A 13,718-nucleotide genomic window follows, 5' to 3' on the forward strand; every position below is an offset into this window, starting at 1 on the left:
ACTTTTTTTTTCTTTAATATTTGACTTAATTATTATAACATATTTCTCAGAAATTTGTATATAGTGCGCCTACAATTATTTGTAAGATTTTAATTTATTTTAATTTATTTATTTTTACAGAGAGAGTTAGAGAGAGAGATAGATAGGGACAGACAGGAACGGAGAGAGATGAGAAGCATCAGTCATCAGTTTTTTGTTGTGAATCCTTAGTTGTTCATTGACTGCTTTCTCATATGTGCCTTGACTGTGGGCTTTCAGCAGACCGAGTAACCCCTTGCTCAAGCAAGCGACCTTAGGTCCAAGCTGGTGAGCTTTCTTTTTTTTTTTCTCAAACCAGATGAGCCCGCACTCAAGCTGGCGACCTTGGAGTCTCGAATCTGGGTCATCTGCATCCCAGTCGGATGCTCTATCCACTGTGCCACCACCTGGTCAGCCTATTTGAGAACCACTGCACCCAATTAGCTGTCATAGCTAGGGCAACCATTTATTCAATATCCTAGTCTCATATCCATTCTCCTCACCTGCAGATCTACTCTTCTCTTAGTAGGAGGAGTCATGTCTTTCTGTCCGTTCCTTTTTGGATCTTGAAAACTTTAGCTTCTCAGCCTTGAGCAGATTTTGGGGACTGCAGAAGGAGAGGTGAGGCAATGGGGGTGCACCAGATCTCGTTGTTTTCCTCATACCAGCACAGTCATTTGATTTTCTCATCAGTTTCCTAAGAAGCATGTGCACCACTCCCAAATTAACATTAATTTTACTCAGTGACAACACATTCTCTCTCAAATGTGATCTTCCCCCTTGGCAGTATTTCATTAAGGAGCATTATGACTCCTTCCTGAATCTGGCTTGCAAGCATGACATGAACTGGCACTACCTCAGTCAGCAAGGATCAAGTACACCAACTCCAAATCTCTCTTCCAATAAAATTGGGGTGTGTGTGAGTAGTTCTCAGTTCTTGGTACAGCAGACCCTTGATTAATGTTTTTTGTTTATTTGTTTGTTTTTTACTGAGAGGATGGGAGGTAGAGAGACAGACTCCCGCATGTGCCCCAATTGGGACCCACCCAGCAAAAGGTGGTGATGCTTCATTGCTCAGCAACAGAGTCTTAGCGCCTGAGGCAGACGCTGCAGAGCTATCTTCAGTGCCCAAGGCCACCTCACTGGAACCAATCAAGCCATGGCTGCAGGAGGGGAAGATAGAGAAACAGAGAGAGAGAGAGAGAGAGAGAGAGAGAGAGAGAGAAGGGGGAGCGGTGGTATTGGGTAAACATGTGTTTTTCTGGTTTGCTCCCTTGAATTGGGGCAGTGCCATGTGTGTATAGTCTATGGAAGGCTGCTGTGCTTGCCCTCAAGGTGGCAGATTGCAAATTGCAGACTGCTTGCTGGGGTGGGGAGGGGTGATTATGTTATTGTTAGCGGTAGAAGGGGTATTTCTGCCTGCCTGTTTTGCAGGAGAGTGCTGAGAGATTTGGGGGCCCTGCTGAAGCTTGTGGGGGCCTGTGACCCCAGGTTGTGGAACCAGAGAGGTGGTCTGGGAGCCTTGAGAGAGGGAGAGAGAGAGAGGGAAGCGGTCTTCCCTGCCAGTTTGCTCATCCACTGTTATGCAACTTTAATAAATGGAATGGCCCACCATTTTCTGGCTCCACGGTTCTTTTACCATCTGCCCTAATCCAATGGGATCCTGCATGGCAATGGCCATGGCCACTGGCCTTATACGTGAGGAAGCAGATGATCGCTTCTCCTGTGTGCCCTGTGAATTGAACCCAGGTCATCCACACGCAGGCTGACACTCTGCCACTGAGTCAACTGACCAGGACTTGAAGAATGTTTGTTGAATTAAATATACAGGTAATTGACTTTTTTTCTTTTTTCTTTTTTTTTATGGGGAATCATGGGTGGTCTTTGAACAGCAATTAAATTTGCATCCTGCGGCAATACAAGAATTAATTCCTTCAAAAAAATAAACTTACATATTTCAAAACAGAATCTTCATAATTCCTAATTGGGTGAAAGAAATGCATAATTGGTACTCAAATGTAAATCCTTATCATTCGTAACACAACATCATAATAGCACCTATTTCAACGCTCTGAATATAGACAGAGTATTGCTGTCTGAAATGGTACCGATTTCGTCGTTTTTAAAAGGCAGTGGTGAGAGAGCCAGACTTTGAAAAGAAAAACTGGGTTACAGTTCTTGTCAGATGCGGCCTGCAAGCCCCGCCCTATACACCTGAGCGCTCTGCGGCCGTGCGGTTCAGGTGAGGCCGCGGGAACCACATTTCCCGGCGGGCCGCGCTCGGCTCCGCGCCTGCGCATGGCAACGGCGGCGGTCGGAGGAACTCCCGCGCTATCCCGCCGCCTGCTCGCTCCACGCCTGGTCTCCGACCCTCGGCATGGAGGGGGTACCGGTGCTGACGAGGGGTAACTCGGCCGCTGCCAAAGCGGAGGGAGCCGCAGCCATGCCGCCCCCACCTCCCATGTCCCCTCCTGCCCTCACCCCGGCGCCCGCAGCGGGTGAGGAGGGTCCGCCGCCTTTGCCCGAGGCGGGGGCTCCCGGCTGCTCGGGCTCCCGGCCCCCTGAGTTGGAGCCCGAGCGCAGCCTGGGCCGCTTGAGGAGCCGCTTCGAGGACGAGGACGAGGAGTTGGAGGAGGATGAGGAGCAGGAGGAAGAAGAGGAGGAGGAGGAGGAGGAGATGAGCCACTTCTCGCTGAGGCTGGAGGGGTGCCGGCCGGAATCCGAGGACGAGGAAGAGGTATTTGTAGCCCCGCTGACCACGCGGGCCGGACCCCCGCTGGCCGCCGCAGCCGCCCGCACTTGCGTCGACCTCGGCCCTCCCTCCCGTGCCTGCCGAGCATGTGGGGAGGACTGGCCCCTGGCCCGCCCCGATTCCTGCGGAGTCATTTTGTGAGGTTCCTGCAGATCACTCAGCCTCTCCCGGCCAGTCTTCCTCGTCCTGTAGAGAATTATCGAAGCTACTGCGTGCCAGGCTGGTAGGCGCCACGGGCACCGCGCTCCTGCTCCCCAGGAGCTTATGGTCCCGGCGTTGAAAGGATGTTAAACCCCTCCCCACATAGTCAGTCTCTTTGGGGGAAGATTATTTATTTATTTATTTAAATTTTTATTTATTTATTTATTTTTTACAGAGACAGAGTGAGTCAGAGAGAGGGACAGACAGGAACTGACAGACAGGAATGGAGAGAGACGAGAAGCATCAATCATTAGTTTTTCATTGCACGTTGCAACACCTTAGTTGTTCATTGATTGCTTTCTCACATGTGCCTTGATCGCGGGCCTTCAGCAGACCAGTAACCCCTTGTTGGACCCAGCGACCTTGAGTTCAAGCTGGTGAGCTTTTTGCTCTAACCAGATGAGCCTGCGCTCAAGCCGGCGACCTCAGGGTCTGGAACCTGGGTCCTCCGCATCCCAGTCCGTCGCTCCATCTACTGCGCCACCGCCTGGTCAGGCGAAGAAGATTATTATTATTTTTTTTAATGCGGTAGGCACACTTCATCAACCTGGGTGATAATACACCTGACCAATCAAAATTAATATAGTAAACGTAAACACCAATATCTGGAAAGTGCCTATTTAAAAAGTAATTCATAAAGTAAGATGCCTCTCATCTGGCAGTATACAGTATATCCAAAAGAATGGGATCGATTTGAAACATTGGTTTATACTGTGTTATTGTCACAACCAGCAGTATTTTGAAGGGTTGGAGTTACTATGACGTTTTCTTGTTGCAAAGTAAGTTGCGTATTGGTTATAATGAAACTTTGGGATTATGGCTTTACTACTCAAGAAGGCAAGGACTTGTATTTTATTTTTTTTTATTTTTTTATTTTTTATTTTTTTTGTATTTTTCTGAAGCTGGAAACAGGGAGAGACAGTCAGACAGACTCCCGCATGCGCCCGACCGGGATCCACCCGGCACGCCCACCAGGGGCGAAGCTCTGCCCACTAGGAGGCGATGCTCTGCCCCTCCGGGGTGTCGCTCTGCCAGCGACCAGAGCCACTCTAGCGCCTAGGGCAGAGGCCAAGGAGCCATCCCCAGCGCCTGGGCCATCTTTGCTCCAATGGAGCCTTGGCTGCGGGAGGGGAAGAGAGAGACAGAGAGGAAGGAGGGGGTGGGGGTGGAGAAGCAAATGGGCGCTTCTCCTATGTGTCCTGGCCGGGAATCGAACCCGGGTCCCCCGCACGCCAGGCCGACGCTCTACCGCTGAGCCAACCGGCCAGGGCCAAGGACTTGTATTTTAATAAAACTATTTCCATTGCATTTGCAGCGCCTGATAAATCTCTCTGAGCTGACCCCATACATCTTGTGTTCCATTTGCAAAGGTTACTTAATAGATGCAACTACCATTACAGAATGTCTTCATACATGTAAGTATATAGTTCACATTTCTGAATAATATATTTAAATCTGAAAACATCTCAAAAGCATCCTAATTCAAACGTTTTCTTTTTCAACAGTTTGTAAAAGCTGTATTGTAAGACATTTCTACTATAGCAACAGATGTCCAAAATGCAACATGGTTGTACATCAGACACAGCCTCTTTATAACATAAGGTAAGAGGAATATATAAGTACTGTACAATTTATATTTTAATTATACTTTTTCCAAAAATCTGAAGTTTTATTTTGGGTAATACATTCTTGACCTATCTCAAAATTTGAAGAAAGGGAACTGCCTATTTTTTAAAGAAATACATATAGAGTACTTACTGTGTACCAGGCACTGTGATATCTGCTGGGGACTTAATTAAAAAAAAATAAGGTACAAGTCTATTTTTCTGAGGGTTTTAATTCCATCACTCAAGTTAATGAGGCCAGGTTAAGCTTGTTATTTTCACTATATTTAGGATTCTGTTTTCTAAAAGTAATACCTGAAACAGCTGGCCTCTTTAGAATCGCCGTTCTGTCATATGTCATTGTGGCTTATTAATCAGATTTTCAGTTCATGTTCGGTTTCCTAAGGAAAGAAAAATCCTAAACGTGGATTGCTTTCATTTGTTCGGCAAATACTATTATGTTTTTACTACCTTCATAAATGAGTGCTTTGCACAGAAGTTCAAAATATATCTGCCCTTAAGCTCACATTCTTATCGAGGGAATAAAAACAGCACACATGGAACAATTCACTTATAATTATGATTACATATAATTACTTGAGGTTCTCTTAGATGAGAACCATGAATGCTACCTAAAAGTAACTCACCTCTGAGAAGATGTCTATTCCCAGGAGAAAACAGTACTCACAAAGAGCATTAGTCACTCTGTGCCAAAATGTGTGTTTCTGAATTCTGAGGTATTCTCCATCCTTTCCTTTTATTAGGTTGGACCGACAGTTACAAGACATAGTGTACAAATTAGTGATCAATCTAGAGGAAAGTAAGTTTATTTTATTACATAGTTGTAAATCCCAGAATCTCTGCTGACTCTACTAGTTACATTTTAAGTGTAATTTAGTCTGTGTTTTATCATTTTTTAGGAGAAAAAAAGCAAATGCATGATTTCTATAAAGAAAGAGGTCTAGAAGTACCTAAACCTGGTAAGTTTGGGTGTATACTATAATGTATTTATAGATTAAAGAACACTAACAATAACATTTACTTTTGAGCTTCTTTTTGGTAATAGCTGGTTATTTTATGATCAAAGAGAGGGAGAGAGATTTGAAGGTGATGAGGTAGTATAATCCAATTTAATTATTTATAAGAATTAAAGAGTATAGGTTCTGGAGCGGGATTGTCTGAGCTTGACCCCAGCTCTACCACTTTAGCTCTATGACTGGCAAATTACTTCACTGTCTCAGCTTCCTCAATACAAAGCACTTAAAAACTGTGCCTGGAACATAGTAACTGCTCAAACATTAGTTTTTATGATGATGGTAATGTCACAGTATGGAAGTTAAATAGATTTGGGTTTAAATCCTGGTTCTTCCACGTACTCTGTGGATGACTTTTGGGAAATTGGCTAATCTCGCTAAACTGTAATCTCAGTTTTTTTTACGTTAAAAAAAAAAGTAGCAGTACCTATGTCATGGGATTACAACAAGAATTAAATGAGATGATGCACGTGAAATGCTGAGAATGAGCCCTGAGCCCCTGGCACATAGTGCTGCTTAAGAAGTTTCCTACAACTGTTGTTGCTGTTATGATGAGCTCTCTCTGCAGCCCTGAGAAACCAGCCACACGTCTGCCTTCCTTTGTGGTGTGGTCCCCAGGCTTGCCTGTAACAGATTAGCTGATGTTATTAAAATGAGATTGAGTGCTTTATGGTCTTTTAAGTAGTCGATATGGTTACAATAGCTGTGTAATTATTTTTCAGATATCAATTTATGGAATTTTTATTCTAACTCAGCTTTTTTGTTTGGCTATCAAATAGCTGTTCCACAGCCAGTCCCTTCAAGCAAAGGAAGATCTAAGAAAGTCTTAGAATCAGTGTTTCGGATTCCACCTGAACTTGATATGTCTTTGTTACTAGAGTTCATTGGGTGAGTACCCTAAATCTCTCTATCTCTTAACTTTAAAACAGAGAATATGTAAAGTCCCAACTGTTACAAAATCATCCTGAACTAAAGTAAAATTAAATTTTTATGATTTCCTTTTCACAATTTTTTATGAAATACTTGACTTAGAAAAAGGTCTGATAACCCTTGTATTTCCATCATTTCACTTAAGAAATAAACCATCCTAATATGGCAGAAGCCTGTTGGCTAATATCTTCCTGTTCACTCTTTCTTTGCTTAGAGTTTAATAATCACACTCCTAAAAGTAATGATTGTCATTCCCCTACTTTTTTTTTTTTTGACAAGAGAGAGAGGGACAGACAGGAAGGGAGAGAAATAGGAAGCATCACTTCTTTGTTGCAGTACGTTAGTTGTTCATTGATTGCTTTCTCATATGTGCCGTGACCCGTGAGCTACAGCAAAGCAGAATGATCCCTTGCTCAAGCCAGCGACCTTGGGCTTAAGCCAGTGACCTTGGGCTTCAAGCCAGTGACCTTTGGGTTCAAACCAGCGATCATGGGGTCATGTCCATGATCCCATGCTCAAGCCAGCGACCCCGCACTTAAGCTGGTGAGCCTGCGCCCAAGCCAAATGTGCCCATACTCAGGGGGGCGACCTTGGGGTTTCAAACCTGAGTCCTCTGCATCCCAGTTCAACGCTCTATCCACTATGCCACCGCCTGGTCAGGTTCTCCTGCATTTTTTTTTTTTCCTGAAGCTGGAAACGGGGAGGCAGTCAGACAGACTCCCACATGTGCCCCACTGGGATCCACCCGGCACGCCCACCAGGGGGCGTCGCTCTGTTGCGACCAGAGCCACTCTAGCGCCTGAGGCAGAGGCCATGGAGCTGTCCCCAGTGCCCGGGCCATCTTTGCTCCAATGGAGCCTTGGCTATGGGAGGGGAAGAGAGAGACAGAGAGGAAGGAGAGGGGGAGGGGTGGAGAACCAGATGGGCGCTTCTCCTGTGTGCCCTGGCTGGGAATCGAACCTGGGACTTCCGCACGCCAGGCCAACGCTCTACCACTGAGCCAACCGGCCAGGGCCTCCCCTACATTTTTAAAAATATATTTACCACCAGTATATCTTCCTAAATAATATGTAGAGTTGTTTTTGCCCGTTTAAAAACTCAAAATGGTATCATACTGTGTTTTCCTATTTGTTTTTTTCACTTAGCATTGTGTGATTTACTCATATTGAGTATGTAGTTCTTTGGTATTCTCTTAAATATACCATAATTTATCTTTTCTTGTACTATTGAATTTTTAAGTTGTTTCCAGGTTTTTGTCGGGGTTTTTTGCTATTTTAAACAATGTTACTTTAAATATTTTTGTATATATATTCTTGCATATATGTGAAATAGTTAGTTCTCTAAGAGTATATGTAGATTTGCTGTGTCTTAGGATATGTTTGTCTTCAAATTTACTTGTTTTTGCCAAATTGATTTCCAAAGTAGTTGGACATCTTTCTAACCCGTATAAATTGGTAGATTCATACACTGGAGCATATGGTATACTCCATTATACTGCAGCAGTGTTAAATAGACTGTCGTGATCTCAGAGTTGGCACATATCAAACTGTTTTCAAAATACTTACATAGTTTGCAGAATAAACTAAAATGCCATTCTTGGAAAAATCTGGATTTTTCATTTTATGTCACTGATGACTTTTATCTCTCAGTCACTTCTGCCTGTTTATAAATCTTGGTTGCCTGTTTTATTTGTTTAGTGGTTTGTGCTATGCTGTACTTATCTATTTATGTAGTTATCCTGTTTTCTCAACTGAAATCAAGGACCCCTGAGAGGTGAGAAACCTTTCTTATGCTTCTGCAAAGCCCACATACTAGGGGTTGGTATGATGAAACAATGATCTCTTTGAAGGAATGAGAAGAAACTGTAATACCAAACTTTAAACCACCAATTTCAGTTATTAAAGAATGTTTCAACCTAAATGTCCAAAAGAAAACTGGTTAAATAATGATATATAGCACATGAACATGTGCTAATATAGTAACATATGTGCTAATATAGGACAATCTGCAAAATGTCTTAAGTGATAAAAAAGCAAGATTCAGAAGAGAATGTGTTGCATGTGCCTATTTATGCTTTTATACAAAGAGTGGTGGGAAGTATGCATTTATACATGTCTTTTACATGCACAGAACATTCCTGAAAGGACAGTTAGAAAACGTTAATGGCAGTTGCTTTTAGAAAAGGGCAATGGAATCTGAGTCTAGGATAGGAAAAAGTTTTACTTTCACCCTGGCTGGGTAGTTCAGTTGGTTAGAGCATTCATTGTTCCTATACACAAAGGTTGTGTGTTCAGTCCCTGGTCGGGACACATGCAGGAATAGATCAATGTGTTTGTCTCTTTCTCTTCCTTCCTCTCTCTAAAATCAATCAACAAAAATTTTTTAAAAGAGCTATGTATTGGTTAAAGTAATTAAGCTCACCTATCAATAGTGAAATTTGTCCTTAAAAAAAAGGAAAAGGTTTTACTTTTCATTTATTTGCGTTTTTACCATGTAACTTGATTTTTAATAAGCCTAATTAAAATGAGAAATTTGAAAGGGTTTTCTATTTTTATTTTTATTTTTTGGTATTTTTCCAAAGCAGGCGAGAGGCAGACAGACAGACTTCTGCATGCGCCCGACTGGGATCCACCCGGCATGCCCACTAGGGGGTGATGGTCTGCTTATCTGAGGCGTTGCTCCGTTGCAGCTGGAGCCATTCTAGCGCTTGAGGTGGAGGCCATGGAGCCATCCTCAGCACCCGGGCCAACTTTGCTCCAGTGGAGCCTTGGCTGCAAGAGGAGAGGGGGAAGGGTGGAGAAGCAGATGGGCACTTCTCCTGTATACCCTGGTCGGGAATCGAACCCGGTACTTCCACACGCTGGGCTGACGCTCACCGCTGAGCCAACTGGCCAGGGCCGGGTTTTCTATTTTTAAAAAATTCCTTTTGGGAAATGATTTAATCTTTTCCACTAATGCACAATCAATATTTTTATACCTTTTTGAAAAGTAGCAGCCCTGGCTAGTTTGCACAGTGGTAGACCATCGGCAGCTTGTGGAAGTCCTGGGTTCAATTCCTGGTCAGGGCACACAGAAGAAGCAACCATCTGCTTCTCCATCCCTACACCTCCACCTTCTCTCCCTCCCCCTCCTCTCTCCCCGCCTCCCGCAGCCATGGCACGATTGGTTCCAGCAAGAGAGCCCCCAGCAATGAGGATGGCTTGTGGAGTCACAGCCTAAAAATAACTCAGTTGCCCAGCAATGTCCCCAGATGGGCAGAGCATTGCATTTGGTAGGGGGCTTGCCAGGTGGATCCCTGTAGAGGTGCATGCAGGAGTGTGTGTGGGAGTCTGTCTCTGTTCCCCTCCTCACACTTGAAAGAAAAAGGGAGAGAGTGAAAAGTAGCAGGGATGCACTTTTGAAAAGTGGCAGTAATGCACATCCTGGCTGGGTAGCTCAGCTGGTTAGAGCATTGTCCCTATATGCTAAGGTCTTGGGTTCCATCCCTGGTCAGGGCACATATAAGAATCAACCTGTAAGTGCATAAACAAGTAGAACAAGAAGTCAATGTCTCTCTCTCCCTCCTTCTCTGCTCCCTCCCTCTCCTTCTCTCCTTCCCTCTCCTTCTCTACCTCCCTCTCTCTCCTGTTAGAGTTGCAATTAAGTACTACTCCTGGAGACAAAATACTTCAGCAAGGCAACTTGAATAACTTCTGAAGAAGGGTGTGCTGCCACTAGTGAAAGCTAGCCAGCAAACCTGCAGGCAGGGGGGCAGGGGCTTGGGTTCTGTTTTTATCCCTAACAGCCCCTAGGCTGGGTCTTGCCCCTTGGCTGGGATATTGACCATACAATCTCACTCTTTCCTGATTGGGTAGTTTAAATGGCCTTAGAAGGGGGAAGGGAGAGGTGGGAATAGAGGAACTGGATGAAGGAGGTTGGAGAAATTCCTGTTGAACAGAACGTGAGGTAAACAAGTTTTTCCTTCACTCCCTCTCCCTCTTCTAAAATCAATAAATTAAAATAAAAATTTTTTAAGAAAAGTGACAGTAATGTGAAGATGGCAGATGTGTGACGGTGTGCCATCATCTCTTTCTTTGCTCACAGTACTAATCAATAATTACATGTGGCAGGCTTTCCTAATGAGGGAGACTTGACCTCTGTGTTCAAGGCAGTCATTACCTCTTGCCAAAGTGTTACATTATTAACACATTCCCTGTTATAGAAAAAAGATCCTCACTTGGAATAAGGAGATCTATATTTATGTTCTAGCTCCTCTGCTGTCTGGTTTTGTAAACTTAGACAAATTGCTTTTTGTTTATTCACAAGATGTTTATTAAGGTCCTGTCATGTACCAGCACAGCACTCTGCTAGCTGCTGAGAGTATTGTTTGAATAAATCAGCCATGACCCTTGCCCTCAAGGAACTGGTAACTTCTCAGAGCTTCAGCTTCCCTATCTGTAAAACAAGAGAATTGAACTTGAGGATTATGGTGGGTACACTGTCTGCCTTTTAGTATACTCCTTTATCTGTTTTCAAATGATTAGGGAAAAGAAAGCTTCACTGCGGCAGGGTGTCCATTTGAAAGAGATTCTGTTGGCAGAGAGTCCTTTTGTAGTACTTAATCCCCATAATTAAATCCCCACGTTTTCACTATAGGGGAAAAGCTTTTGTGTTTCCACAAAAGTTAGACTACTGAGGGTAATTCATAGGAAGCTTTTTCAGGTCAGGGGAGATGTGTTTTAACCTGATGTAAGTATAGGGCAGATTTCACCTAGCAGGTGAACCTGCTGGAATTAGAAGAGCAAAGAAGCTGAGGTAGGTTCAGCCTCTGGACAGTGACTTTTCAACAACTGGAATGTGAAATTAGATTTATCCCTTAAATTGGGTATGCATGTTTTGTGATCTTAAGATAGTCTCATACTAATAAAAAATTTTTAAAAAAGAAGAAATAGTCTCATACTCCTTTCTGTTCTTCAGTTTCTGTGTTTAAAGTAGAAGATTATAAAAAGAATGTAGTGTGTATAGCAAGAGCATAGACTTTGAAGAGTCCAACTCAAGGTATGTAACCCTTGGGATGTAGCTTAACTTCTCTAGTCATCAGTTTCCATATTTCTAAATTGGGGATTATAATAGCACCTCATAGGATTGTTGTATGAATCAATATATGATAATCTTAACATCTAAACTATACATTATCAATATATGAATATTGTAAGAAATCTGTCTAGTACTCTTTCCCTGCCACCGTTGAGTTTGCATGGAGGCAGAGGTATGGTGTGTTCAAGATTTGGCTCCACCTATAACCCACCACGTTGGCCAAGGAAGGCATTGCTGCTGGAAGTGTGATGGACATCGATTCTGCTTTATAAGAGGTGCTGAAGACCACCCCTTCCAAGATGGCCTAGCATGCAGAGTTTGCGAAGCTGCCAAAGCCTTAGACGAGCTCCAAGCCCACCTTTATGCACTTGCATCCAACTGTGATGACTCTGTGTATGTCAAGTTGGTGGAAGCCCTTTATTCTGAACACCAAGTCATCCTAATTAAGATTAACGACAAAAAACTGAGAGAATGGGTAGGTCTCAGTAAAATGAACAGAGAGGGAAAGCCCACTAAAGTAGTTGGTTGCAGTTTTATGGTGATTAAGAACTATGGCAAAGTCTCAGGTGAAGGATACCATTGAGGAGTACTTTCAGTGCAAGAAATTAACAAATGAACTTGCCTTTTGTTTTAAAAAAAATCTAGTAAAGGTTATTATAGAAAAAATAAACAATTATGGTAGAATAAAAAGCAAAAAGAAGTTTTGAAAATGTTAGAATACTACCTGTGGAGAAATCTAAATATTAAGAATATTCTGGCCTGCCCAGGTCATAGCTCAGTGGATAGAGCATTGGACTGGGACACAGAGGACTCAGGTTCGAAACCCTGAGGTCACCGGCTTGAGCGTGGGCTCATCCGACTTGAGCACAGGCTCACCAGCTTGAGCGCAGGGTCACTGACTTGAGTGTGGGATCATAGATCCCACATGGTCACTGACTTGAGCCCATACGTCACTGGCTCAAGTCCAAGGTCACTGGCTTGAGCAAGGGGTTACTCTCCACTGTTGCTCCTGGGTCAAGGCACATATGAGAAAGCAATCAATGAACAACTAAGGAGCCGCAACAAAGAATTGATTATTTTCATCTCTTTCTCATCCTGCCTGTCTATCCCTCTCTCTGTCTCTGTCACACACAAAAAAGAATATTCTGAAAAGTTAAGATTATAATAAATGACATTGACTTCCCCAAAGCTGCTGGTGCACCACACAAAGCTTTATTACCAGCCAAATCCAGTGTAAGAACATATAATAATAGGACAGTTTTGATATGCCCAAACCTTGTAACTTCAGTACTTCTGAAGTTGGGAACTCCTACACCAAAAAAACTATTGCATGTTCCAAAAGTTTTGCCAGAGAAGGAACACACCAATCATGGAGTGATTTTTTTACAGTAAAGGGCAACAAAAAAAAATATTTTAATTCCTGGAAGTATACAAAGTATTATAAAATACTACTGCCTTTTTCTTACCACTAGATGGCAGAAATGACAACTACATTTATTTTCTAAAGGGTTAGTTAACCATGTTTTAAAATTAAGTTGATGTTCTTTAAATATTTATATTCATGTTATTTTTCTGTAAGTAAACATATACAGTAGTTTAAAATATTTTACTGAGGCCTTGGCTAGGTGGCTCAATGAATAGACAGTTGTCCTACTATGCCAAGGTCATGGGTTCCATTCCCGGTCAGGGCACATATGAGTTCCATTTCCGGTCAGAAGCAACCAGTGAGTGCAGCATTAAATGGAACAACAATTTGATGCTTTTCTCTCTTCCTCCCACCTCACCCCCGTTCTCTCTCTCTTAAATCAATGGAAAAATAATTTCTAATATTTTGTATTGATTAATTTCGCTTATTTTTCAGTGCTAATGAAGGCACAGGACCTTTTAAGGTATTTTATTTTTTATTTACTTTATGAGAGGACCTTGTAACACAAATTTAAGAGTCAGGTTAGCAGTCGTAGAGAGATTTTCTTATGATGAAGGGTGCTTTATAAATAACAGTTGTATGAAATATGCCCTCTTACAGTAGTTTTATGAGAAAATCATGATGAAGTAGGGGTTTGTTCTTCAGATCAATAGTCTAAGGAAGAATAAGTGACTCAT

At 42.9% G+C, this 13,718-nt stretch overlaps 1 protein-coding gene and 1 pseudogene across 1 annotated transcript in view; both read left to right on the plus strand.

Moving 5' to 3' along the window:
- Window positions 1–2,316: 2,316 nt before the first annotated feature.
- PCGF6 (polycomb group ring finger 6) overlaps window positions 2,317–13,718 on the plus strand; it is a 34,395-nt gene continuing 22,993 nt past the window's right edge. Inside the window, exons 1-7 of the mRNA XM_066355455.1 lie at window positions 2,317–2,755; window positions 4,287–4,386; window positions 4,477–4,573; window positions 5,340–5,395; window positions 5,496–5,555; window positions 6,389–6,497; window positions 13,477–13,504. Of these exons, the coding sequence (XP_066211552.1) occupies window positions 2,396–2,755; window positions 4,287–4,386; window positions 4,477–4,573; window positions 5,340–5,395; window positions 5,496–5,555; window positions 6,389–6,497; window positions 13,477–13,504 (810 nt within the window). The 5' untranslated portion in view covers window positions 2,317–2,395. The remainder of the gene's footprint in view (window positions 2,756–4,286; window positions 4,387–4,476; window positions 4,574–5,339; window positions 5,396–5,495; window positions 5,556–6,388; window positions 6,498–13,476; window positions 13,505–13,718) is intronic.
- Window positions 11,822–12,322, plus strand: LOC136384894 (small ribosomal subunit protein eS12 pseudogene; annotated as a pseudogene).

This window comes from Saccopteryx leptura, chromosome 13, assembly GCF_036850995.1.
Source record: "Saccopteryx leptura isolate mSacLep1 chromosome 13, mSacLep1_pri_phased_curated, whole genome shotgun sequence".
In the NCBI taxonomy this organism is placed as follows: Eukaryota; Metazoa; Chordata; class Mammalia; order Chiroptera; family Emballonuridae; genus Saccopteryx; species Saccopteryx leptura.